The sequence below is a fragment of the Xiphophorus maculatus genome, chromosome 8 (assembly GCF_002775205.1).
Source record: "Xiphophorus maculatus strain JP 163 A chromosome 8, X_maculatus-5.0-male, whole genome shotgun sequence".
In the NCBI taxonomy this organism is placed as follows: Eukaryota; Metazoa; Chordata; class Actinopteri; order Cyprinodontiformes; family Poeciliidae; genus Xiphophorus; species Xiphophorus maculatus.
In genome coordinates this window covers 5,665,213-5,692,373 of record NC_036450.1, presented here as the reverse complement: position 1 = coordinate 5,692,373, position 27,161 = coordinate 5,665,213, and the positions used below count along the sequence as shown (strand labels likewise).

Sequence of the window (27,161 nt, the reverse complement as noted above, 5' to 3'; positions counted from 1 at the left end):
CCTGTCAGAAACTCTGCTGCAATATTTTAATCCTCATGGAGAGACTTACTGAAAGACAAAATAGCAGAAATTCTTTAACTCTGAAGGAATATTCTTTATAATGGTAGCATCATGTTAAATGTACAAAATAAAGTGATTAATTCTGGTCTAAATAAATGTTTTTTGGTTTTTTTGACATTCATTGAGACCAAATTTGATCTATTCATGGCAGATTTTTCTGATCCACATCTTGAGTTATTTGGGTTTTTACTCACCCATAGATAGTGTACAGTAGAAACCAGATATTTACAAAATGTATAAAAAGTTGTTGCCATTTTCAAACATTAAGTCATTAAGTTAGGATAACCAAAACAATTTCTGTTTGCTAAATGCAACATAAATATGTCATTTGGGGAATGAAACAACTTTACCAGAACATCTTAACATCTTCCTAGAGCAGGATTATGACTATAGGAACAATACAGATCAATAAAGACAAGCACAAGGTAGAACAACTAATATAGTTTAATCCTGAATAAATTACAGTCATATAACCACCAGTAAACAGTATCAATATATATCAGGATAAGGATATATAGAAATATGATACATACTAAGAAAACTAACCAGAAAATTCAGACACCAATTTTAAAATGCACCTAATTATTACTTATTAATTTTGTACATCTCAAATGCAGCTTAAAAACAGACTCCTTGCAAGAATAAACAGTTACTATAGCAAGTTTAACGGTGTAAAAGTTACAGAAAGATTGTAACTTTCATTTCAAAGTGCTCTGAATAAGAAAAAGGTTAAAAATAGGCATAAAACATGAGATTCAGAGCTGACAAAGTGGTAGAAAACATTATAAAAGCACAGCATGAATCACAACTTCCTTATAAATTATAAATCACGTTTTTTCCCCCTGTATGAAACATTTACCTTTGATCCAAGCTCAAATGAACAAAAGCTTTCCAAGTACAGATCGTCTCCCTGGCTCTGGCTGGATGCAATTTTAAATGTTTTTAAATCATTAAAACTTCACCATACCATTTATTTTTAATGCGCGTCAAATTGCACCAAAAGTTTCATGCGTACTGGTGGAGCTGAAGAGGCAGAATAAACTTATAGAAAACATGCTCCTGTAACACCAGCAACTCTCTTTAACATTAAGGCAGAAGTGGAAATTAAAGGCGAAACATAATTTATACTGAAGGTAAAGTTTAGAGATAAAACATGAAACATTTACTTATTTATGCCTGTATGAAAAATTTAAAACCATTTCCAATCAAATACTTTTAATGACATGCAAGAAAAGTCAGAAAATTGCTTTGACACCAAGTTCCCAAAATAAAGAAATAAGTGATTAACATTTATTATTCACAGTTAAGATGCATGGATCATATACGTATTAAAGAGCCTGAATACAAAAATGCATAACACATTTTTTTATGTTTCCTAGTAAAAAAAAGTATAAAATCACCAACTTTAGTTGGTCTATTATATAAATTTCCAAATAAAATGCTATGAAGTTTGTGGTTTTATTGTAACAAAATGTGAAATAAAAAACACTTGACTATATTTCAGACATTTTAGTCATTTAGTAAAAATAACAGGAACAGGTCAGTCCAACACTGTCAGCTGTACGAAACATACGACACCTGAAGGTAACTGGTGTTGCCTGGTAACGTGTACAGATGACAACATAGGTTTATTCCAATGTAAACGTCACTGGCATATTAAACAACGGCATATTTTCAGTATCAGAGTTCATGGCTCTCCAAGAGCTTATTGCTTATGTAAAGTATTAATATCAAAACCACTTTAGAAGTGTGTGTGAGATCATTGTCCTCTTAAAGCACCAATACATGTTTTAAAACATGCTGATTCCAGGTACAGTAAACCTTTTAAACTGTGATATAAACAAATAAAAAACATTAAGATTAAGTGAACATACAGAGAAACAAAATGAAACGTGCAAGGAAAAATACATTGGAGGTAAACCCGGACCTTTATTTATTTATTTAAACAGAACTGCTTTTGAAACATTGTGCACATATTTCTATTAGGTTTCAGGTAAGGATGCTTCTTCAAGCTTGACATCAGTAAGCTTTATGCAAAGGTTATGAGTGTTTTAAATCACAATTTGGGAACTTCGCTGAGGTAATATTAAAGAATATAAAAGCATCATCTTTTATTATTTCATCCACTTTATAAAAGTGGATGAAAGTGGCAGAAAAACAGACCCACAGAATGATGCTGCCACTGCCATGTTTGATATTTGGTACAGTGTTTGTAGATTTAACATCTTATCTTAGCTCCTCCAAATATCATCTTAGTCACTGTTTTTTGTTTCATTTAAACATAAAGAATAAACCTCACATTTTATTTATTTTTTGCAATACTTTAAATTAATTGTTTCACTTGGTTTCATATATTCAACAATTCAAGTTTTATTATAATAATTACGGTAACAGAGAAAATCAGTTTCCCACATGTTCCTGTAAACTGCTCTTCCTTGTGCATTTTAAGGTCTGCTGGAAATGTTTCCACATCAAAATTTCCTGCAAGTTCAGCACCTTTTTCCTCAACTTGTTCAAACAAACAAATTTAACAAGTGCAGAAAAACACACAGAAGTTTGCATTTTAAGTGTTCAGAAAAAAAAGAGCAAAACTATGTACAATCACTCCACTGGTAAAAACATAACCCATTGGCCAACGATAACGAACTCCAACACCAAGCTGCTAATGCAAACAAGTAACACAAACTCATACTTGGTTCCAAAGTAACAAAGAAATCCAGATAAATCTGAGCATTGAATGTGGCACTTACTCTGTACAGTACAATTTTACCAGAACTCACTCAAATATGCTTTTATTGTATTTATATATCAATAAACATCATGTATATGGAAGGAATCTGTAAAATTTCTCTGCTACATTTCAGAAAATACACATCTTCTGTATTGTTTTATAACTTTTTATATGTTGCAGATAGTAAGCTGTTGCTTTTATTGTCTTATTTACAGGACTGAGCATAAAGGGAGACTTGAAGAAATGAACTAGGATGTCAGGGTAACTTTGAGAAAACGGAGTACTGTAGCACTGAGTTTGGGTTCTGAAAGGCAGGTCAGAGTTGAGGTGGACAAATGTTTTACTGCAAGAATGTTGTAATAAATATCACAAACGGAGACAATCCAGGTGCAGGAAGAACATTTACCCATTTGTTCATTTTTTGATCTCATATTTAAGATTTCCTTTTATGTTCCTGTTAAATCATTGGCAGTTGGTCTAACGTTTTCTCATCTCACATTCCCATATTTCTCTCTACCTGGCAGAAAAACAAAAAAACTCTCGGTTATTCATGAGAGACATGACAGTTTGGTGCTTGTTGCCGATGAGCAGGGCCGTGCAGAGACCTATGGAGGGGCAGGGGCTCAAATTTAAAAAATGGCACATTGAACAAAAACTCCGTACAACAACATAGCAACAACCCATATTAATCAAGAATCTAATTGGATCCTACTGTATCATTGCCATCATGCAGGGAAATGCAAAGCAAATATAATCTATATTTTCCCCAACAGGTATAAAGTTTCTGTTTCTGCTGCTGACAGTCCTGGAGGGCTGAGCTGATCTGAGACTGTAGCTGTTAAACAGACCAGAGGAGAGAAGGTCAAAGGTTATGAAGTTATGAAATAATCAAATTTGCTGCCATTTTACTAATTAAGCCCTAATAATATCTATTTAACCTCTAGAACAACCTGGCTGCAGACTGATCCACCTGGAATCTACCTGGAATCCACCTGGAATCTACCTGGAATCCCCCGGTGGCCCCTGTCAGTCCCCCGATGCTTTGGGGACATTTTGATTCTTTTCATTGTGGCATGTTTGGCTTTTTGCTGCGGTTCTAATTATTGCTATAATATTTTCTCTGATGTTTATTTTGTGACTCTAAATGGGCCGAATCTTCCTTTAACACTTGAGGTTCTGCAGTAACTTCTATTCACAGTCCAGAACCTCCAGCCCAGATCCAGTCAGCAGCGGCTTTAACCCGCCTGGTAGAAACGTTAAGGAGAAGCAGAGCGAACAGAGAGCAGGTGGTACCGGGTGGTACCTGGTGGTACCGGGTGGTACCAGGTGGTACCAGGTGGTACCGGGGCTTTGATCTGCGTTGCGACTCGCGGTGACAGTCGGTACCGTGTCTTTATATCAGGATGTCTGATATAAAGACAGATATTCTTTCTATCTGTCTGTGGACCGACTCAAGCTGCCTGTAGTGAACCGGGCCTTTAGCAGAATGATGAAGTTAAAGTCAGAAGTTTCTCTGCAGCATTTCTGTGTTTAGTGGCGAGGCGGGTTTTGTCCCACTATTGCAAGGACGATTATGAAAATATAAATAGAAACAGCTTTTCTAACGTCAACATCAGACCTACGTTTTTATTCACAAACCAGTGTATGGAAAAATATTCTTGCCCATAACTTGATAGTTAGAGGACACAGATCCTCCTCCTCCTCACCATGGACCCGGAGTCTGAACAACATGGAGGCTCTGAGAGTCATTATTAGACTGAGGGCAGCCAGACTAGTTTATTTTTACTAAATTATTATATTTAGCTAAATATTATGGCTGAGGGGCACAAACAGGTCTTCTGACATACAGATTAAAAATAAAAATTTTTAAAAAAAGGATAAAATGGGCAGGGGCTCAGGCCCCCTTCTCCCCCCCCCCTCTGTACTTGCCTGCCTAAGACCTATTTATACGGTGAAACACCCACTTCCCAAACTGAAATTAATTAACTAATTAAGTGAATTACTAACCAAAGAACCTATTTAAAATAACAAATTAAACAAAAATTCTAAATATAAATCAACTAGAAAATAAACAAATAAAAATGAACAAAATAATCTAAATTTTAACTGAAAATAGATAAATAACTCCTACACATAGAAAAAAAAACAAAGTTCATTTTACTCAAACATTTATGTATAAAAAAGTAAAATCAGAGAAACTGGTCATTTTAAGAGGTTTCTTAATTTTTTCAAGAGCTGTATTTGGATCATTTAAAAATCACTTAATCTGTTATTAATAACCAGACAATACGCAGGGAAGAGTTTCACCAGCAGAGGGAGACAAACCCCCACTAATGAAGAGTTCAGTTGGTTCCAAGTTAAAAAAGGTTCTGATTCAGTTGGTGTTGAACAGAACCTGGATCAGCAGAATAACAGCGGATCCAGATTTATGAGAAGTGATCCTGTCTTCAGACGTCAACAGAATAACTTTTCTCTGACTCCCAGTCAGTCTGACCAGTCAGACCAGTCTGGGCTCATTTCTCCTCATAACACTTTCAGTTTAAACTAACCTGTTTATTTGTGGCACCACTCTGGATCTACCGTGGTTCTGTTGGGTCTCAGCTTGTTGTTCAGATATTCTTCATCAACTCTTTGGATAATTTGAACAAACTGTAAGTTTGCTTTGTTTCCTACTTGAACTTTGTCATCAATATATTCCTGCTTGTTTCTGCTCTCTGATGTTTGGAGAAAATGTTCACTTCTGATTTCAGCTAAAAAACTAAAATCTGCTGTTTGAAGTTCTCTGCTGAACAGCTGGTTTTATTTATTTTCTTCTCTGAACAAACTGCTTCTTGGTTTTATTTCCTGGAATCAAACTCTGGTCTCCACCATTAAAGTCAGAAAGTCCTGTTGCTTCCTTTCAAAAGAAAATAATGTTATTTTAAAATATGTTTAATTCAGTCGGATTATTAAATAGTTAATCTTTGATAGAGCAGATAATCCACTTGTAGAGTTTAGTAATTAACTAACTAAAATACTTCCTGTTCAGGTTGAATCAGTGAATGTAAATGTTGCTCCATGTCTCCATCTAGTGGACTGATAGTAGAAGTGCAGCAGCTGATGGCAGCTTCCTCTGCCTCTCTGCTGTCTGACTGCATTCACCTGACATTGATATGAAGCAGAGAAGAAGAGCCAATCAGAGGAGGAGCAGCTGATCTTTTTCCAGCTCTAATGATGTAAAGGATGATCAGAGTTGATGTGCAGATGAATGATGTGTGTTTCCTCTGCAGGTGAAGGTAGAAAGTGTGTGTGAGCTGATGTGAATTCAGCAGCATGGATCAGTGTGAGGACAGAGAGGAGGGAGTCCCTCCCTCTAAAACCACTCTGTGTGGGGAAGATGAGAGCCAGAGCAAAGGTCAGAGGTGAGGTCACCATCTCTAACTGTCCACAGCCCTTTTCACACAGCGTTCACTATATCAGGCCAGAACAGACGTGGTGATGAAGCTGCTGCTGCTCCTCTTTGCTGATTAAGTTTTAATCATCATGTTTCTGTCAGGATCCATCAGAGACTCAAACCAGAACCAGAACCAGAACCCAGCTGTGTGTCCTTTAAGAGTGACTGCTCAAAGGTTGAGCCCATTGACTTTAAATCTCCTGGATCTCCACCATCAGAGAGGTGAGCTGTTTCTAACTGCTGTAACTGTTCAGTTTATATCTGTTATTATGACCATCCAATATTATTTTGACACACAAACACAAAAGTCAGAAGTGAGTTTAATTTCTAGATTGATATTTGGATTGTTCTCTAAATCTAAATGTAATTTATTTTCCAGACAGAGTAATGCTGAAAGAAAAAGGCTTTTATGAATTAATTTTATGATTAAAGTTTCATCTCTGTGGTTCAAACATCATCCAACATAATGGATTATTAACCATTTCCACAGTTAAGATAAAAAATATCTCATGTGGATATCTTTCAGAACCAGATGGTCTCTAACTGACACCATCAATAAGCAACTGGGTCATTCTCTGAATTCGGTGCATTTTGTGTCTCACAGGTTTGTCTCAAATATTTTCATATAATTCAACCCACATTTTTAAAGAAAAATCAAGTATTGGAAATATCCATGTGTCTTGGTAATATAACATGCAAATATATTTTAAGAATTATATTTTGAAAGATTTAATGGGTTGTTGAAGCGTAGAGGTCAGCCAAATGAGCATGTCCCCACTGACCAATGTTAATTTTTCACTGAATATAAAACAAATGAAACTAACCAGTAACTGCAACTTATTTGTACCATTTTAAATATTTTTAGGTATACTTTAATCTAAATAAAAGAAATATGAGAAAAATACATGAATTATTTATAAAATATCACTTTTTAATCATGTCCCTCCAGTTTTGTTTAACCCTGTAACAGCAGACCAATCCCTCCTTTTTATAAATAATGGTTCAGTCCAATTTCCTCAGCATCCTGGAAGCGACATCACTCAAGTTTTTTCCCGCTCACACTGTAAAGATATTTAAGTGTTAATATAGTTTCTTACCTATATTTGATTATTTTTTATCCAAACATTGTCATTGTCAAGCTCAACCTTTCAACACCTTAAAGCATGTAAATGATAATTATTGTTGTTTGGGAAAAAGTAAAGAATGATCTTTGAAACATATTAATTCTTGTTTTCATCATATCATATGTTGCTCCATAACCTAGCTAATGTGGACTTATGGCAACTTTTAGTAAAAATCTTCAACCCCGTTACAGTCTGGTCAACTGTTACAATGGGTTCAACCGTTACTTGATACATTGTTATGATTTTTTCATAATAACAGCAAATATTAGACTAATATTTGTTGGACTGTATGCAAAGTTTAAAGAATGATTCAAAAACATTAAATAGCCTGATTTAATGTTTATTTTAAAGTATATTTTTACGATTTATGAAAAGAGCTTTTACATCAAGTTGCCATATTCTACTTATCAGTCTAATTATTATAATTCAGAATCAAATAAGATATACATTAATATCAAGGGACAGGTCATCTAAAAGGAACTGGAAGAATTAGATTAATTATGTTACAGTTTTACTCACAGAGGAATGAAATTGTCCTGTTATGGGGTTGAATTTAAAGCAACCTAAGTAACAAAGAAATTCTTAATACTGTTTGGGATTTCATGAATAAGGTGGGAAGACATATTTTCCTGGAGGTTTAAAGAGTCCTTCAATAGATGCAGTGATCAAAAACACAATTTTTTGTGGTATATTTTTAAATAATCTGAGACGCCAAAATGTACCAAATTCAGAGAATCACCCAATTACTGCTGATGAATAACGAGGACAAAAATGACCCATAATGAACTCACTTTTCAATCAAGACACAGAAACTATCATGTTGACATGACCTTTGATCCACAAACATTTAAATGCATTTTCATCAACTTAATTTTTCCAAATGAAACATATTCATTTATTTAACCAATTATTAATATTAACACAGAAACACAAAGGCAGAAGTAAATTTAATTTCTAAGTTTATATTTGGATCAGTCTCTAAGTCCGATTAAACACAGATTAATGCTGAAAGAAAAGTTTCTATGAATGAATTTTATGATTCCAGTTTCATCTCTGAGATTCAAACATCATCCAACACGGTGTATTATCAAACATTTCTACAGTAAAATTAAATAATGTCTCCAGTGAATCGCATTCAGAACGACATGTTCTCTAACTTAACATTCAGTTCTGATTGAAGCTCCATCAGATCCTCCTTGGATGGTCAGAGTGGAAATGATTCCTGGTTCTTCTCCATGTCAGAGCTCAACAATAAGATCACCAAACTTCTCTCAGTCATTTCAAACCAACATGTTTGTCTCAGAAACAGATTTTTCTGCTCTTTAAAGAAGGCTGGACATTATTCAGGAGGATCAATGATCAGGAACATGTTGGAGGATTGAACCGGCTCTGATAGGAATCATTTAGAATAGTGTTTCCCAACCCTGGTCCTCAAGGCACACTGTCCTACATGTTTTAGATTTCCCTGCTTTAATGTACCTGATTCAACTGATTGCAGTTCAACAAACACCTGTTAATCGGTCATCAATTGAAATCAGCTGGACTGAAGCAAGGAAATACCTAAAACTTGCAGGGCGGTGTGCCTTGAGGACCAGGGTTGGGAAACACTGATTTAGAACATCAAGTCGATGATCTGTCTGGTTCTGTTGTGTCTCACAGCTCTTTATTTTACAATGAACCACATTAAAATATCTTCAAAGCGAAACTCAAAGGAAAGATTTAAATGAGTTTCTTTTTTTAGCAGAATCCATCAGATTTTCACACAAGAAGAATCAGAACCCAGCTGTGTGTCGTTTAGGAGCGACGGTTCAATGGATCGTCCCATTCAATTTAAATCTCCTGGACCTCCATCATCAGAGAGGTGAGCTGTTTCTAATTGCTGTAACTATGGAAACTGAACTAGTAAGAACTCAGATGTTTCCAGTTATATTTACAGAGAGGTTTGATCCATTATTTACAGAAATCAGCTGATCTGTTCTCATGAAAACACCTTCATATCTTTATCTCTGGGATGTTGATGATGATGTTCTGCTGCTTCCTGGCTCCATGTCAGACTAACAGTGGAACACATTTCCACTGGGAAATACCTGGTAAAGCCAGTCTGGTCCATCAGGACTTGGTTCCTGTGTGCATTGTGAGAGAAGTTCAGCAGGGAAGGAAAGCTTCATGATGTGGTTGGTGAGATCTGCTGGAACTCAACCAAACTGAGCTGATGTGGACCATCAGAGGTTCTGCTGGTTCTTAGTGGGATCAGCAAGAACATTAAATCTTTACAACTACTTAAATCACCTGGTTCACTGCTCACATTCAGAATTTGCATCATGGGCCTTTAACTTCACATTGTCTCTGTGTGGACAGATACAATGTGATCTCACTGGCTTCCAGGGATCTACAGGATCCATTTTAAAATCCTCTCTATAACATCCAGGAGAGGACCCCACATGGACACACACCCACATATCTCACACCTCCTCCATGTCCACATCACCTCAGATCTAGTCATCAGAACCTGATGGATGTCCCACACTGTCCTGAAGACCTGTGTGGACAGAGCCTTCACTTCCACTGTCCCCAAGCTCTGGGAAACTGTCTCCACCAGCATCAGATCTGCTGACAGTTTGGACTGTTTGAAGTCCAACTTCAAAATCAACATTTTAAAATGGCTGCTGGGTTATTCTGGTGTTACTGGTATTCATCAGTGTAGATCATCTTCCTATTTCTAACTCTGAATTGTGTTCATGTGATGCTCTGTTGTTCTAAATTAAGGACTTTTAATGCAAAACTCCTGGTGAGTTCCTCTGTCATTACTGCTGGATGGATATTCTTTGACTTCCTAATTGTTCCTGGTTCCTCCACAGAGTGGACCAGCAGAGCTCAGAGCTTCCCAATGGTCCGTCTGCACAGCAGCAACAAACACAGCTGGACTCCATATTTATGGTCTGTATATGAACAACAACTTTCCATGAGTTCTGTTCACAGTCATCTCCATGCTGCACTTTGTAGACCAGAGGAGCATCAGTCTGTCAAACATCCATCTGGTGTTTGGCTCCTTGATTTCAGTCTCATGTTTCCTTCATCTATTATTCTGTTCCAGACACTGGAGGACAACATTGTCACTTTTCTGAAGAACGAGCTGAAGAAGATCCATAAGATTCTGAGTCCAAATGACCCAGAATGCTCAGAGAGTCAGAGAGATGCTGATGTGTTGGAAGGTGAGGATGAAGAGCAGAGGAGGAGCAGCAGAGAGGCAGTGATGAAGATCACACTGAACTTCCTGAGGAGGATGAAGCAGGACGAGCTGGCTGACCGTCTGCAGAGCAGTAAGAGGATTTCTACAAAGGTTTAACCTGATGGATAAATCACACATTTACTGATATCTGAAGAGATGGAATCACATTTATTCAAATCATCTTCAGAATATGACTTTATTTAGTTGCTGATTTTATTTTTTGTGTTCATTTAGAACGTCTTGCTACAGTAAGTTGTTGTCAACTTCAACTTAAATCTGGTCTGAAGAAAAAGTTCCAGTCTGTGTTTGAGGGGATTGCTAAAGCAGGAAGTCCAACCCTTCTGAACCAGATCTACACAGAGCTCTACATCACAGAGGGAGGGACTGGAGAGGTCAATGATGAACATGAGGTCAGACAGATTGAAACAGCATCCAGCAAACCACACAGAGCAGAAACAACAGTCAGACAAGAAGACATCTTTAAAGTCCCACCTGGAAGTGATCAACCAATCAGAACAGTGATGACAAAGGGAGTGGCTGGCATTGGGAAAACAGTCCTAACACAGAAGTTCACTCTGGACTGGGCTGAAGACAAAGCCCACCAGAACATCCAGTTCATATTTCCATTCACCTTCAGAGAGCTGAATGTGCTGAAGGAGAAAAAGTTCAGCTTGGTGGAACTTGTTCATCATTTTTTTAGTGAAACCAATGAAATCTGCAGCTTTGAACACTTCCAGGTTCTGTTCATCTTTGATGGTCTGGATGAGAGTCGACTTCCTCTGGACTTCAACAACAAGGAGATCCTGACTGATGCTACAGAGTCCACCTCAGTGGACGTTCTGCTGACAAACCTCATCAAGGGGGAACTGCTTCCCTCTGCTCTCCTCTGGATAACCACACGACCTGCAGCAGCCAATCAGATCCCTCCTCAGCGTGTTGGCATGGTGACAGAGGTCAGAGGGTTCAGTGACCCACAGAAGGAGGAGTACTTCAGGAAGAGATTCAGAGATGAGGAGCAGGCCAGCAGGATCATCTCCCACATGAAGACATCACGAAGCCTCCACATCATGTGCCACATCCCAGTCTTCTGCTGGATCACTGCTACAGTTCTGGAGGATGTGTTGGAGACCAGAGAGGGAGGAGAGCTGCCCAGAACCCTGACGGAGATGTATATCCACTTCCTGGTGGTTCAGACCAAAGTGAAGAAGGTCAAGTATGATGGAGGAGCTGAAACAGATCCACACTGGAGTCGAACCAGCAAGAAAATGATCAAGTCCCTAGGAAAACTGGCTTTCGGTCAGCTGCAGAAAGGAAACCTGATCTTCTATGAATCAGACCTGACAGAGTGTGGCATCGATATCAGAGCAGCCTCAGTGTACTCAGGAGTGTTCACACAGATCTTTAAAGAGGAGAGAGGTCTGTACCAGGACAAGGTGTTCTGCTTCGTCCATCTGAGTGTTCAGGAGTTTCTGGCTGCTCTTCATGTTCATCAGACCTTTATCAACTCTGGTGTCAACCTGTTGGAAGAAAATCCACCATCATTTTTTTCTAAATTTTGTTACAAATCAAATGTAAATAATCTCCATCAGAGAGCTGTTGACCAGGCCTTACAAAGTCCAAATGGACACCTGGACTTGTTCCTCCGCTTCCTCCTGGGACTTTCACTGCAGACCAATCAGAGACTCCTACAAGGTCTGCTGACAAAGACAGGAAGTAGCTCAAAGACCAATCAGAAAACAGTTCAGTACATCAAGGAGAAGATCAGTAAGAATGTGTCTGCAGAGAAAAGCATCAATCTGTTCCACTGTCTGAATGAACTGAATGATCGTTCTCTAGTGGAGGAGATCCAACAGTCTCTGAGTTCAGGAAGTCTCTCCACAGATAAACTGTCTCCTGCTCAGTGGTCAGCTCTTATCTTCATCTTAGTGTCATCAGGAAAAGATCTGGATGTGTTTGACCTGAAGAAATACTCTGCTTCAGAGGAGGCTCTTCTGAGGCTGCTGCCAGGGGTTAAAGCCTCCAACAAAGCTCTGTAAGGTCACAGATTGTTTATACAGTTATTTTTGATAGAAATATGCTACTGATGAGGTAAATATATATATTCATGTTTCAGCTTATATATTGGTGCATTGTCTCTTCAGTGTCTCACTGGGGGGGGGGGATGTGTAAAGGAGACAGACTTACTTCAGCAGCTGAGCATACTATTACATTTTAAAGCAGCAAAACTCCGCCTCTTTATGTTAAAATTTAAATTGTATTAATTTGTTTAATTGTGGAACTTCATAATTCTCTTTCCAACTTCTTTGTTGCCTGTAGTTCTAAACTTCAAGGCTGGAGTACTGACTATAGAATGAACCATTTCACAACAAAAGTCATCATAAATAAGTGTAAAATAAGATAGTTCATTCTCTGTCCAAGAAAAACATTGAAAAATATTATTTTTTAAGAAGTGATTAACAACAGATTTTTCTCTCTGTCTCCTCAGACTGAGTGGCTGTAACCTCTCAGAGAGAAGCTGTGAAGCTCTGTCCTCAGTTCTCAGCTCCCAGTCCTCCAGTCTCAGAGAACTGGACCTGAGTAACAACAACCTGCAGGATTCAGGAGTGAAGCTTCTCTCTGCTGGACTGGAGAGTCCAAACTGCAACCTGGAAACTCTCAGGTAAAATGTTCTCTATCCTGGTGAAACCAGATTTCTGTCCACTAGCTCCTAGCAGAGATGCACTATGCTGACAAAAGTATTTGACCACCCAATCAAATGATCAGAATCAGATGCTCCAATAAGCCTCCAGGCATGCAGTAAGTCTCTGCATGTCTAGAGGTTTACTTTCCCTTCTGTGGAAAGTAAGCCTCTAGACATGCAGACTGTTTTTAAAAACAATTGTGAAAGAATGGGTTCATCTCAGGAACTCAGTGAATACCATCAACAGGATGTGCAACAAGTGGCATCCTATCACTAACATGTGGCTAACAAATCTCTACACATAAACGTTGCTGGTTTTCATTTACTCCAGGCTGAAAGGACCAAGAAGAGAGGTATTTAGAAAGATGGCGGTCAGGCTTCCATTGATAGTGGAACTCTGGATAGATGACAGATTGCTGCATCCTAGGTGCACAAATGAGCATTATTGCAGATCCTTCATCCTGCAGGTGTTAGACTTTCTAACCAGAACTGCTCCTAACAAACTCAATAATTATATACATCCTGGCTGTTATATGGTATAATTTTAATTGTTATAACTTTTTAAATTTCTTTTAAATAGTCTATTGCTGTTTCAATACACAAATATACACATCTTATACATGATTATAAATTGCCCTACTCGGCTGCACATCTGTCAAACTGATTATACTGTTTTTATTAAATGCACAGCATTATTATTCCCCTGTTCTAAATGTGTCCTTACTCTACAGTCTCCTATTAGTTTTGAATATCCGATTCTTCCATTTACCTTAAACTTGTTTCTGGTAAACCTGAACTCCCTGCTGCGGAACAATGTAGGATGTTTCTGTTCTGATCCATTCTACATGCAACAAATGTTGATTTTTATTACTGAGAAAAAAAAATTAGAGCGTTATTACTCTTTCATCTTATTGACAGGTTAATTTATTGACTTTTTTCCTCCCAATGTCCAGTTCAGACCTTGGGTTCTACCTCAATGCTCTCATCATGTGATGAATTGTGTGTCTGCAGCTTATCAGGCTGTTTGGTCTCAGAGGAAGGCTGTGCTTCTCTGGCCTCAGCTCTGACCTCCAACCCCTCCCATCTGAAAGAGTTGGACCTGAGCTACAATCATCCAGGAGACTCAGGAGTGAAGCTGCTGTCGGCTGGACTGAAGGATCCACACTGGAGACTGGAAGCTCTCAGGTATGGAGGAACCTGCTGCAGGAGCAGAGAAGGTCTGATAGAGGAGGATGAGGGAGAAATGTCTTTAGTCTGCTGGGAAACATTTAGTTTGAAGCTGAATAGTTAGCTTGTTGCTCAAAGGAACAGCTTTTGTCAGTTGCTGCTCAGTTTTCCATTTCTGTATCCAAGTGCTGAGTGTGACACGAAAAATACACGGACCTAGCTGCCAACAGCAAAAGTAGCATAGCTCACATAAACATTAGCTCCCGCTAACAGAAACATATGAGGAGGGCAGAGTACCACACATATAAAACATAATTTGAAATTATTAATAATTACTCCATGTCTCATTATAATCGGAGAGCAAAGCCTGCAAGTTTAGCTAATGCTTACTTCAGAGGGCAGAACCGTCTTGCTTCCTGGTTCCGGCCAACGAACCATTCCGCCACCCAGTGGTCGTTTTTCAGAACACTTAGTCTCCTGTACCTGTAACTTCTTCTTCTGTTGCGTTTATGGCAGTTTACAGACTTTGTGCATTACCGCCATCAACTGGACGGAGATGTAACTTCAGAAATAATTTTTTTACTATACATCTTCAAATAATAAAAAATAAATAAGTAATTACTAAATTATATTCATACTTATAGACTCACACACCCATACATATGAAATCCTCTCAGCTAATTTTGTATCTTTTAAATATTTAATAAGTGCTTGAATTATGTAATGTGATCGATGCTTCCCTAATAAATTATCCATAATTACTGAATTCCCCATTACCCTTTCCAGTTCTTTCCTCTCTTTTATACATTTCCTACAATAAATCAACACATGTTCTACTCCTTCCGTTTCCCCGCAATAACAATCACCTTATGGATGTTTCCCTATTATATTTAAACCACTATTTAAACTAGTATGCCCAATCCTCAACCTGTTTATCCATGTTTCCTCTCTCCTATCCATTATGCTATTATTTCTTATGATCACCTCCTTCTGTATTTTATGTAAATGCCTTCCTCTTTCTTCTAAATTCCATCTCTCCTGCCATATATTATTTATTTTATCTTTAATAATTACTTTTATTTCTGCTCTACTTAGTGGGACATCATATTCAATTTCTCTTGCCTTAACTGCTTCTTTAGCCAACTTATCTACTTTTTCATTAACTACAATTCCTTTATGTGCTGGAATCCATTTGAATTGAATACTTATATTTTGTTGCTTTATACCATATATCAAATAACTAACTTCATCTAAAAGATCTTGACGGCTTTCAGATTTCCCACTTATAATACTGGTTAAGCAAGACATTGAATCTGAACAGATAACTACCTTACTGGGCTTCACCTCCAGCAGCCATTGCAATGCCAAAATAATTGGCAACATTTCTGCTGAAAAAATTGATAAATTATCCGTTGTTCTTCTTTTTATAAAAATGTTTTATTTCAGAACATAAACTGCTACTCCTGTTTTACCATTTTCCTCTTTTGATGCATCTGTATATATTTGTGTAATATCTTCATACATTGTTTCTAAATACTGCTGAATAATTTGATACAAACCTCCACAGGACTGTTCTATTTTTTTGGTTTCTAAATTTACTATTGACAATTCAAATAACCATGGAGCAATTTTAGATTTAATTACAGTTTTACAGCATGCTATATTATTTATCCCCAACTGATCTGCATAAATATTTCCTTCCCATCCAAAACTCCTAATGTTATGGCCATTCTCCCAACATTCTCTGAATACCTGTTTAGTAGGATGATTTTCCTCATTTCCTCGTAATTGTAACCAATAATTTGCTGACAGTTTCATCCGCCTTAAGTCCAGTGGCATTTCTCCAGTAATCACCTGAAGAGCAGGAATTGGAGACGTTCTAAAAGCACCACAACATATCCTAAGTGGCATGAAGGAGAAAGTCCCCACCAACTATTGCATGAAGGGGACATGTCCCAACTAACTATGGAATGAAGGGGACATGCCACCACCAATATTTCTTGCCACTTTTTTCTTTATGTACCTGCATCTATGTAACTTGACAGCAGCTGCACGTTGTATTCCAAGCATCAACAGCCAGGTAATGTTTTTTTTAAAGTTCCTTTGTAAAACGTAAATGGTAAGGGGACATTTCTCACTTGGCGATAAAGAAGAAGCAAATTTATCAAACTAAAATGAAGACACTGGGACATATACGTTGACATATTTATTAACATTTAAACATTGTGAAGTCAAATCAGAAAAAAAAGACATGCGCTCACTCAGTTCCACATGGACCTAAAAGAGGGACGGACAAGGGGAAAAAAAGCGGAAGAGAAAGCCAAACAAAGAGGACTGGAGTTTGGGGACTCTTGACCGGAGATCCTGGTCGACTTGTGCAGATCTGGATGAATTTGTAGATGGACGGAGAGACAGCCGGTAAGACAGAAGCTGTATTGTTAAGAGATCGGACTGCAAAGTTACTCACGTTCTTCCGGCGGGCCTCCAGCTTTACCGAGGAATTAACATCCATTAACCGCAACATGTGAACTGAAGCGGTGGATTGCGGTGGTGAAGTCTGGAGTTGATTGATTGATTTTAATGATCTAACTGATTGTTGTGTTGTTGAATAGTGGATTTGGGTGTTAAGTTTAACTATTAATTAATTTAGCATTAGATTAAGAAGAATAACAACGTGAAGCTATTTATATTTATAAAATAAATATTTATGACTAATTTTGAAAAGTAGATATTTGTACAGTACAGACCAAAAGTTTGGACACACCTTCTAATTCAATGGGTTTTCTTTATTTTCATGACTATTTATAAGGCAAGAAATCCCACTTATTAACCTGACAGGGCACACCTATGAAGTGAAAACCATTTCAGGTGACTACCTCTTGAAGCTCATCAAGAAAATGCAGAGTGTGTGTGTCAGGTCTAAATACCTATTAAAGAACAAACATAGGAAAGACAAGAGAGTTAGATTCTTTGTTCTCGCGAGGAGAGCAGAGGAGACGTGCTTTCAGTTACAAATCTCCAACCGCTCTGAAAACACATCTCTCGCTCCTCTGTTTTATTGATTTTAGGAACCCTTTCACACGGGGCGCTGCAACTCTCAAAGGGCGGAGGGGAAAACAATTCATCACATAGTTGCAGCGCTAATGACATTATTTAGACACATGTTATCTACACTCTAAATCCTTCTGCTCCAAGCACGATGTCGAGTACCAGGCTCGTTGTATATCTTCAAAGCAACGGCTTTGTAGCACAAAGAACAAAGCAGAGTTTATTGCAGGACTGTTAAACTCTGCTGGGAGCAACTAGCACCTCTATCTCTCAGGAAGTCCTTAGGAAGGAATCAAAGTTATTTAACACACAGAAACATTACTTAAAATAGGAGAAAAAGCATATATTTAAACATTATCTAATTGTAACTACAAAGCTACATGTTACAACGAATATTTGATAATTACTATAAATACAATTTATCCAACAGTGTGCAAACTTAGACTTAGACTTAGACTGACTTTATTGTCATTTTGCATGCACAGGGTGTATACAGAACGAAATTTCGTTGCATACTGCTCAGGACAGTGTTTTGAGCTTTCAATGTTGTGAGGTTACTCCAGAATAAAATAAAATACAGTATAAAATATGAATATAAATATAAATATAGAATATAAAGTGCAGGAATGACAGTAAAATATAAGTTATTTAGCTCTGTACATGTGCAAGGTATAAAGTGGAGACCAGATTTTAAGTGCAGTCCAGGTAAGAGTTCTGATGGCAAGTGGGAAAAAGCTGTTTCGGAACCTGGTGGTCCTGCACCGGATGCTGCGGAACCTCTTTCCAGAGGGCAGCAGGGAGAACAGTCTATGGTGGGGGTGTGAGGGGTCACTGATGATGTTTCGGCCTTGGGACACACAGCGCTGGGATAAAATGTCCTGAATGGAGGGAAGGGGGGCCCCGATGATCCTTTCTGCTGTCCACACCACTCTCCTCACATTCTTCCAGTCGGAGGCGCTGCAGCCTCCACACCACACAGAGAGGCAGCTGGTCAGAATGCTCTCTATGGTGCTTCTGTAGAACGCCTTGAGGATGGGCGGGGGCAGGTGGGCTCTTCTCATCCTCCGCAGGAAATACAAATGTTTCTGTGCCCTCTTGGCCAGAGACGTGGTGTTCACAGTCCAGGTGAGGTCGTTAGTGATGTGCACCCCCAGGAATTTGGTGCTGCTGACCACCTCCACAGCCGAGCTGTTGATGAGCAGTGGAGCGTGGTTGGGCCGGTTCTTCCTGAAGTCGACGATCATCTCCTTCGTCTTGTCGACGTTCAGGATCAGGCTGTTGTCTCTGCACCAGTCCACCAGCTGCTCCACCTCCTCTCTGAAGTCCAGGTCGTTGTCGTCTCTGATGAGGCCCACCACTGTTGTGTCGTCCGCGAACTTCACGATGTGGTTGGTGGCGAACCTGGGGACGCAGTCGTGTGTCATCAGAGTGAACAGCAGAGGGCTCTGGACGCAGCCCTGAGGGGAGCCTGTGCTGAGGGTGATGACATCGGAGGTGTGTTGTCCGATCCGGACTGACTGAGGTCTGTCGGTGAGGAAGTCTAGCAGCCAGTTGCACAGGGGGGTGCTGAAGCCCAGGTGTCCCAGTTTTCCTGCCAGATGCTGTGGGATGATTGTGTTGAACGCTGAGCTGAAGTCCAGGAACAACATCCGCACATGAGTGTTCTTCTCCTCCAGGTGAGCCAGGCTCAGGTGTAGGGTGGAGGAGATGGCGTCCTCAGTGGAGCGGTTTCGGCGGTAGGCAAACTGGAACGGGTCGAATGTGGAGGGGAGTCTGGAGATGATGTGTTCTTTTACCAGCCTTACAAAGCACTTCATCATGATGGGAGTCAGTGCCACAGGCCGGTAATCGTTGAAAGAGGTGACTTGAGGTTTCTTTGGCACCGGAATGATGGAGGCAGTTTTGAGACAGGCTGGCACTGTGGCTTGGTCCAGTGAGGTGTTAAAAATGTCTGTTAGGACACCAGCCAGCTGACCTGCGCATTCCCGGAACACCCGCCCAGGTATGTTGTCGGGGCCTGGGGCCTTCCGTGGGTTGACTCTTTTCAGAGTCTTCAACACATCGGCTGTGTCCAGGCAGAGTGCCTCCTCTTCCTGGTGGGGAACAGTTTTCTTTGCCGTAAAGCAGTAATCACAGCAAAAGGTAGCTACTTTGAAGGAACTAGAATATAAGGGGTATTTTCAGTTGTTTTACACTTTTTTGTTTAGTGCATATTTCCACATGTGTTATTCATAGTTTTGATGCCTTCAGTGTGAATCTACAATGTCAATAGTCATGAAAATAAAGGAAACTCATTGAATTAGAAGGTGTGTCCAAACTTTTGGTCTGTACTGTATATTTAAATAAATGTAGATATTATGTAAATGTAAATATTAATGTGAAATGTACTTTAAAGTTAGAGAACTTAAGTTTAGTTACTTGTTCATTTAACTTTAATTACTTTGTGGGTTTGATTCACAGTGGTTTGCTTAGTATTGTTTATATAGTTTGTCATCATTTGCTTTGTAGTTTGAGTGAAAGTAATTTATGTAAACTTACATGCAGATTAGTAATTATTTATTTTTCTTCTTTTGGGTTTGTTTAAAGGTTTTTACCTGCTTCTGGACAAGTTATGAAATGTCCTGACACACATTAAATAAATGGAGGATAAAATGGAGAAAACTGGTTGGTCCTTGAGTAAAACCCTGTTGACAAAAGTGTGCATTGATTTATCCATCCCTTTTCAAGTGGGGAAGCTGCACAAATTAGAAAAGAACTTGACAAACATTAAACATCAAATACAAAATCAGGAACGTGTCTCTCCACACAATGGTAATATTAATATTAATAAAGTACCATAATAGCAGCAATAGAAAATTAAAACTGGAAATATGGGGGGAAATTTGTACATAGTTTGTAAGTGACCATGAATATACATGAATAACATAGTTGGTTCCTCTGTTAATGAACAAAAAGCTACAATGGTAACAGAAGAAACTTGAAAGTGACAAAAATAGTAAAATATTGCTTACTGACAAACTGATGAAAGTCAGACACTGCTTTTAAATTGTGGCTCAATTAAAATGGTGGTAGTTAAAACTTATTAGCATGTTTGTGTCTGTGACCAAAGAGCTGATGCACCTTTTGTCTCATCTCTCCCAGAACCTGTGTGATAAATTCAGCTTCACTTTCTTATGATTTGCTTTCCTCCTTGGTCATTTCACATCAAGTCCACCTTGACCTCAGAGTTCACCTTTACTTTCTGGACTTGGTTGTTCTGGACTTTTAGTAACCATTCGTATCATAATTCTCTTGAATTTGTCAATGTTCTTCCTGCAGCCACAGCCAGGGAGATCGGCTCCAGTCCTGTGGACCTTAAGTTTCAGAATAATCTGTACAAGTGTAGTCATCTTGGTCTGTCATTTTCTTATTCTGTTTTACCTCAATTCAAAATAATGTCAGATTTTTATTGGTTAATTTTCAATAAATTTTCATTTATTACTTTTGTTGGTTTCAAGTTGTTTCAGTGCCACTGTGGGTTTTCCAGTCATTAACAGAAGATACCAACAACTTTGTCCATCTGTGAATGTTGTGCATGAATGGACACATAACTGTCCATAAATACATGAGTCTGTATTTATGGACAGTTATGTGTAAAGTTATGTAGCTGATATGTAAGGACACTGTGTGTGTTTGAGATGAGTGAACCCTGGTCAGGAAGTCCAACAACATGAGCTCATCTCTGGATCTGCAAACCCTCCTGGGTCTGAAGAGCCATCAGCCACATGATTATAGAGGTCTGGATAGAATAAGAGCAGAAAAGATTATGTGAAAAACTGAAAACACCACAGGTGATAGCAAAGAGAAACACTTAAAATGCAAGCTATGCCACAATGAAATAATATGTTTATATTTAATCTTTCTCTTCAGCTTTGTCAGTTTTTCTGTTTTCCTCATTCATTCAGTTTATCAGAATATTTTCCTCCTGTCTCATCTTTTATCAATCTGCCAGTATTCTAAAACAGAGACATAATATAATCTCAATTTCCCCAAAAAACATTAGAATGTACATATGACAAAATGAAAATGTACAATTTAAGAAATAAAATTAGATTTGTTTTCTTTTAGAATTTGGTTATTTTGAGATGAGGAGCTGGATTCTTCCTGGTAAAATTTTGTATAAATATTAACCTTTTTCATCAGCTGATGAAATGGCAAAAATTTCATACTTAGCAAAAAAAATAGTTTGGAGCTAAACGACCAGAAGAGATTATCTCTCCATCCTCATCAGTTCATGCTCTTCTTCATTCCGTTTTCCTGTCACTGAGTGACTCCATTTTTTGTGAGAAACTTTAATATGTCCAAACTCGTATCTAGCTTTGAAAATACTAGATTTACTGGTCACTAGTTAATTCTAAAACATCTTTCTTTACAATGAGTTTATTTTAACCATCCTGTACCATTTCTCTCTCTCACTCTGGCTAATTCTGTAGCTGTTCATTGTGCTCTCGTTTTATGTTTGTTAAGAAAATCTTAGTTTTATTTTACCGTGAACCAAAGCTTTATGACGGCCAGGATTAGTCCAGTTCAAACAAAACACGTTGGTTCACACATATCAGGTCAGCTGCTCAAAACTCCAGCTCTCCTCTTCCAGCTTGTTGTCCTTTCTGGCAGCGCGCGCTGCTCTTCTTGATTTTTATTGGCTGTTGGCTCTGCTGCTCTTCTTCTCTGTAACGTTAAGAGTAGCGCGAGCAGCTACCGTAACTGCTGTTGTTGCGCTCAACACGCTCACTCGCGCTTTCTACTCTCTGCCATATGAAGTCTCCGGCTACCGTAATAACAATCTATAGGAAACATTCATAAAATGTTAAAATCGGGGACTTTTCCGGGACAGGCAACATAAAACGGGGACTGTCCCCGGAAATCGTGGAGGTCTGGTCACCCTACGTTAACATGAACTCTTGCTGCGCAGTTCGGAGTATTTCGGTACAATTATCACTAAAACAAGGCGACCCACATACATTTCCTGACAGATAATCAGGACAGCAGGTATTTAAGTAGCTAATCAACCACCGCTAGTGTTCAGGATCACTTCCTAATGACGCAAAATGGAAATTCAAAAACATAAAACTGCAGCGGACAGAATGTTCTGTTTGGTGTTTGTACGTCCTTTTTTGTGTGGGAAATGTTTTTGTGGTTCTTTTAGTGTTAATTCCTGATGCACTTGAACGTAATCTTTGCTCTGTGCTCCTGAGGCTGCTGTTTATTGGTTGCCTTGGCAACGAGTCTGCGTGTGACGTTAAGATGACAGACTGAGAAAATTAATACAATCACCCGTTTTTCTACATTTTTCCCTGGACAAATTACATCATTTGTTTGTAGAACATGGCGATATTCAGAGCAATCATCAAATAGGATGAAATATTTCATAAAGCATAAAGAGGCAAAGTTTGTTAAATTTTAAATCATGGCTCCTATTAAGTAAAATTAAATTATGGGCCATTATAAAGAGAAATTTGTTTTGTTCTCTCTTGTTTCTAGAAGTGACAGAAACCAAATCCAAACATCAGCATCTCAGCTTTAAACCACATTTTATAGATTCCAGTAACATCGATGGTCACTTTACTCACCAACTGCTCCAACCAGAACCAAAAAGGTTTTGGGTCTTTAATATTTGCCGTATTAAAGACACATCATATCTCATCTGCTATGTGTAAGTCAGCAGGACAAAAGGTTTTGCCAACTGAGGAACAGCTGTGGAGTCAGAATCACATAATTGAAAAATACAAAGTTTGCACCAACAAGGATTCATTTGGTTTACACAGAAGTTACTTATTCTGCTTTTGAAATGTTTAATAACGTTTTGATTGTTACAGAATCTCATGTTGTTTGATGTTTTTAGCACTTGATAAAATCAGACAAATATTAAAGACATTATATAGATTAATTAGATTACATATATTTTAACATATTTATATTTTGTAGTATGTTTAATACCTCCTAAAAGATTATTTTTGAAAGGTTCTATTAATCTGACAAGCCTGATCAGGACGTATATCCTAATTTATTGAATAAGAGTGTCTGGCTTTCACGTGTAAGTTTTGTCTTTATTCTTAGCACTAAAGAAAACGTCTTCCAGTGACTGTAGGTGCATCTGAGCCCCAACCCTCCTCACCCACTGACCCCCGCTCCTCTTCATCACCAACGTGCAACTCAAAGTTACATCCTTGCCTGAACTGCTCAGAAATGCACAATATGTCTATAAATAATTTTGGGATATTATAAGGAAGTGCTGAGATTTACTGTTTTCCACCGAACTAAGATATTTGCCACAAGCACAGTGAGAAACGTTTAGAGGATAAAAACACTAGACTCAGAGTAAAACTCAGATGACCCAGCTTTCTACTAGCATGTAAACGCACCATCTACACACAAATCTGGGAGCTGCTGAAGCTGAAATGAGTCTCAAAAATACTGATGCACTCGGAACCGGATCTGTTCATAAATGCAGTTTTGTGTGTACCAGGTGACTTGTGCAACATTTGTAGGCGTAGGAGAAGGTTTATTTTATTTTTTATTTTTAAGGTTTACAAATCCAGTATTACACACGCACAAATACTTTGTGACTATTTTCACTCCATACATCTACTGGCACCACAATGACATGGTAGTCAGAGCAGCAGGGGGCCAAATATAGCTCCATGTGGAACCAAGAGGTTGGAGAGAGAAAATCAGTTTGAAACTGTTTCCTATCAGAGTTCAGTTTGTCTCTCTGTCTTCACAAACCAGGAGCATCATGGGCTGGGCGGGGCTTCCACTGATGGATCTACTGAGAAAATACAAGAAGCTGATTGGCTGATGAACAGGAAGTTAGACTGTTCAGATAAATTACATTAACAGATATTATTGGCATTGAAGAGATATGGCTGAGAGCAATTATAGATTCTAGAATAAGTGGAAATGTTTCAGTAACAGGAAGAGGATGAGCAACATGTTAAAATAATCATCTATATTCAGAGAAACAAGTAGAGGAATTTATCTAGAATATATATAATATAAAGTCAGAACCTTGTTGAAATTCACTGTTATACAGACCACAAGAGATCTTTTAAGCTAAACAGTCATTAATATCTAAAATAACCCTTTGAAGAATTTGAATTAATTTGAGTCACAAGATTTTATTTCCTTTTGTGATCAATAAGCTGTTTTTTAATTTGAATTTAAGTGTACCAGTAGAAATATTAATAAATAATTAGAAATGAAAGAAGAGATAACTATTATGAACGTTAGATTAGAATCAGTATGAGCCCCACAGCGGCCTGAATCCGACGGCCAACTGCTGCCTTATTTGTTCGTTCTCTCACTCTTTTATTTTACCAAGACTGCCAGAACCACTTTGTGTCCAGACTTGGGTTTAATAAAACCTCTTTGTTAAAAACATCATCTGGTCTGGACTTTGTATTTTGTGAGTTCTGTGTGATGACATGAGGATCGTAACATATTGGTGGCCCATCCTATTCCAACAAAATGTTTAAAACATATTTGGAGGGCCGTTCAATGTTGTGATATTTATGAATGCAGTTTTAATTGTGGTGACTTCTGAAAGTGTGTTTTCCATGTGTTTAGTGACCTTTAGTGTCAGGTTGGTGGGGTGTTTTCAGAACTCTTTAATTTAAATACTGGGTTAAATTTCCCTGTATTTAATGTTTGGCTAGTGCTTGTTTTTGGATTGTTTTAGGAGCAAATTTGTTTCTATTTTTCCCACATTAGTTTTGTCGTAATTCTTGTTCAAAAAATAGTTTTTGTCAGTTGCTGCTCAGTTTTCCATCTCTGTATCCAACAGTTAAAAAATGGAAAGATGAAATTCCAGATTTGCTCTGCTTTGATTCAAGCTGGTGTTTTCCCTCAAACCAGCTCTGATGCTGTTCTTCAGCGCAGCCTTGATTCTCAGGCTTCATTGGACTCTTTCTGTTAAAACTGACATGGGATTAATTTAGTTCATAGAGGAATTTAATATTTCTCTTGCCAGCCTCCTTGTTGCCTTTAGTTCAGTCCTTCATGGCTGGAGGCCCATCTACAGACTGAACCAGTTCACAACAAAAGGCAACATAATTATATATAAAACAGTCCCTTAAATCAGTAAAGAGGAACATTGATGACTGGAAAAAAGACACATTGTGAAGAATTGTTTAATAACAGATTTTTCTCTCTGTCTCCTCAGACTGAGTGGCTGTAACCTCTCAGAGAGAAGCTGTGATGCTCTGTCCTCAGTTCTCAGCTCCCAGTCCTCCAGTCTCAGAGAACTGGACCTGAGTAACAACAACCTGCAGGATTCAGGAGTGAAGCTTCTCTCTGCTGGACTGAAGAGTCCAAACTGCAACCTGGAAACTCTCAGGTAACTCTGGGCACTTGACAAATTGCTGCATCTTAGGTGCAAAAAGAAACATTATTACAGATCCCAGCAGTTGCTTGGCTTTCTTATTTATTCCACAAATTACAAATCCATCCATCCCTCCATTCATCCATCCATCCATCCATCCATCCATCCACCAGTTCAGATCTTGGGTTCTACCTCAATGTTCTCATATTCTCATCATGTGATGAATTGTGTGTCTGCAGCTTATCAGGCTGTTTGGTCTCAGAGGAAGGCTGTGCTTCTCTGGCCTCAGCTCTGACCTCCAACCCCTCCCATCTGAAAGAGTTGGACCTGAGCTACAATCATCCAGGAGACTCAGGAGTGAAGCTGCTGTCGGCTGGACTGAAGGATCCACACTGGAGACTGGAAGCTCTCAGGTATGGAGGAACCTGCTGCAGGAGCAGAGAAGGTCTGATAGAGGAGGAAGAGGGAGAAATGTCTTTAGTCAGTCTGCTGGGAAACATTTAGTTTGAAGCTGAATGTTTAATTTGATAATTAAATATTTAGACGCCTCATCTGGAGGCAGAGATCATTACCCAGTTTTCTGGAATATTCTCCAGACTAAGAACGGCTCACAAGGAAAATTAAAGAGTGGGATGGGTTTAATAGTTTAATAGGGACTCTGACTAAATTAATAAAAGAAGTTCAGTTAGATTTCCATGATGATCTACTGATGCATAGAATCACAAATCTAAATCTAAACTGTCAAAGAGAGTAATCACAATGAAACATGATTTATCTGCAGCATTGATCATTAAATGGCTCATTACTGATGTATTAAAATTAAATATGATCGGTACACTTAATGATATTGTATTAGCCATTAGGTAAAACATTCAGCAAGTACTTTTACTTTTAATACTATAAGTATTTAAATACGTCAGTACTTTCTTACTTTTACTCAAGTAAAAATGTTAATGCGGTTCTTTTACTAGAGAACATTTTTGTTTGTTTATTTGTACTTTTACTTCAGTACATTGTTTGAGTTCTTTCTCCACCTCTGGTGAACAGCCAGTAGGTGGCGCTAGAGTCAGGAGGAGGCAGCCTGGAGAAAAGGCTGTTCCTCCCTGGTCTGTTTCCAAGCAGTCAGAGTGTAGAAGTTGAGAGCTGGAGAAGTTTCCTCCTGTTGCTGCAGCAGCAGAGATGTTCTGCTTCATGGACTAAATCAGGTTGGAAAGAGGAGAGATCTTTACTGAGCTGCTGGATAAAAGCTTCTGAAACATTTCAACTCTTTCTGGAAACTAATGAGACATAAAAACAATGGATGTTTTTACCATCCAGACCTTTAGAACCA

The 27,161-nt window shown here is 38.4% G+C and overlaps 1 protein-coding gene across 1 annotated transcript; it reads left to right on the top strand.

Moving 5' to 3' along the window:
* The first annotated feature begins 6,172 nt into the window (after nucleotides 1–6,172).
* LOC111609557 (NACHT, LRR and PYD domains-containing protein 12-like) lies at nucleotides 6,173–26,971 on the top strand. The gene is made up of 10 exons (XM_023338690.1): nucleotides 6,173–6,192; nucleotides 6,327–6,446; nucleotides 9,093–9,209; nucleotides 10,207–10,285; nucleotides 10,443–10,668; nucleotides 10,812–12,609; nucleotides 13,063–13,236; nucleotides 14,269–14,442; nucleotides 25,673–25,790; nucleotides 26,879–26,971. Exons 3-10 carry the CDS (start codon nucleotides 9,160–9,162, stop codon nucleotides 26,969–26,971), a joined length of 2,712 nt encoding a protein of 903 aa, XP_023194458.1. The 5' UTR covers nucleotides 6,173–6,192; nucleotides 6,327–6,446; nucleotides 9,093–9,159.
* The last annotated feature ends 190 nt before the right edge of the window (nucleotides 26,972–27,161 follow it).

Excerpts from the sequence above, each read along its gene's own strand:
- LOC111609557 (XM_023338690.1), top strand. The coding sequence starts at position 9,160 with ATGGATCGTCCCATTCAATTTAAATCTCCTGGACCTCCATCATCAGAG. Across the intron at positions 10,286-10,442 it reads AGCTGGACTCCATATTTATG|ACACTGGAGGACAACATTGT; the intron begins GTCTGTATATGA and ends ATTCTGTTCCAG. Across the intron at positions 12,610-13,062 it reads AAAGCCTCCAACAAAGCTCT|ACTGAGTGGCTGTAACCTCT; the intron begins GTAAGGTCACAG and ends CTGTCTCCTCAG.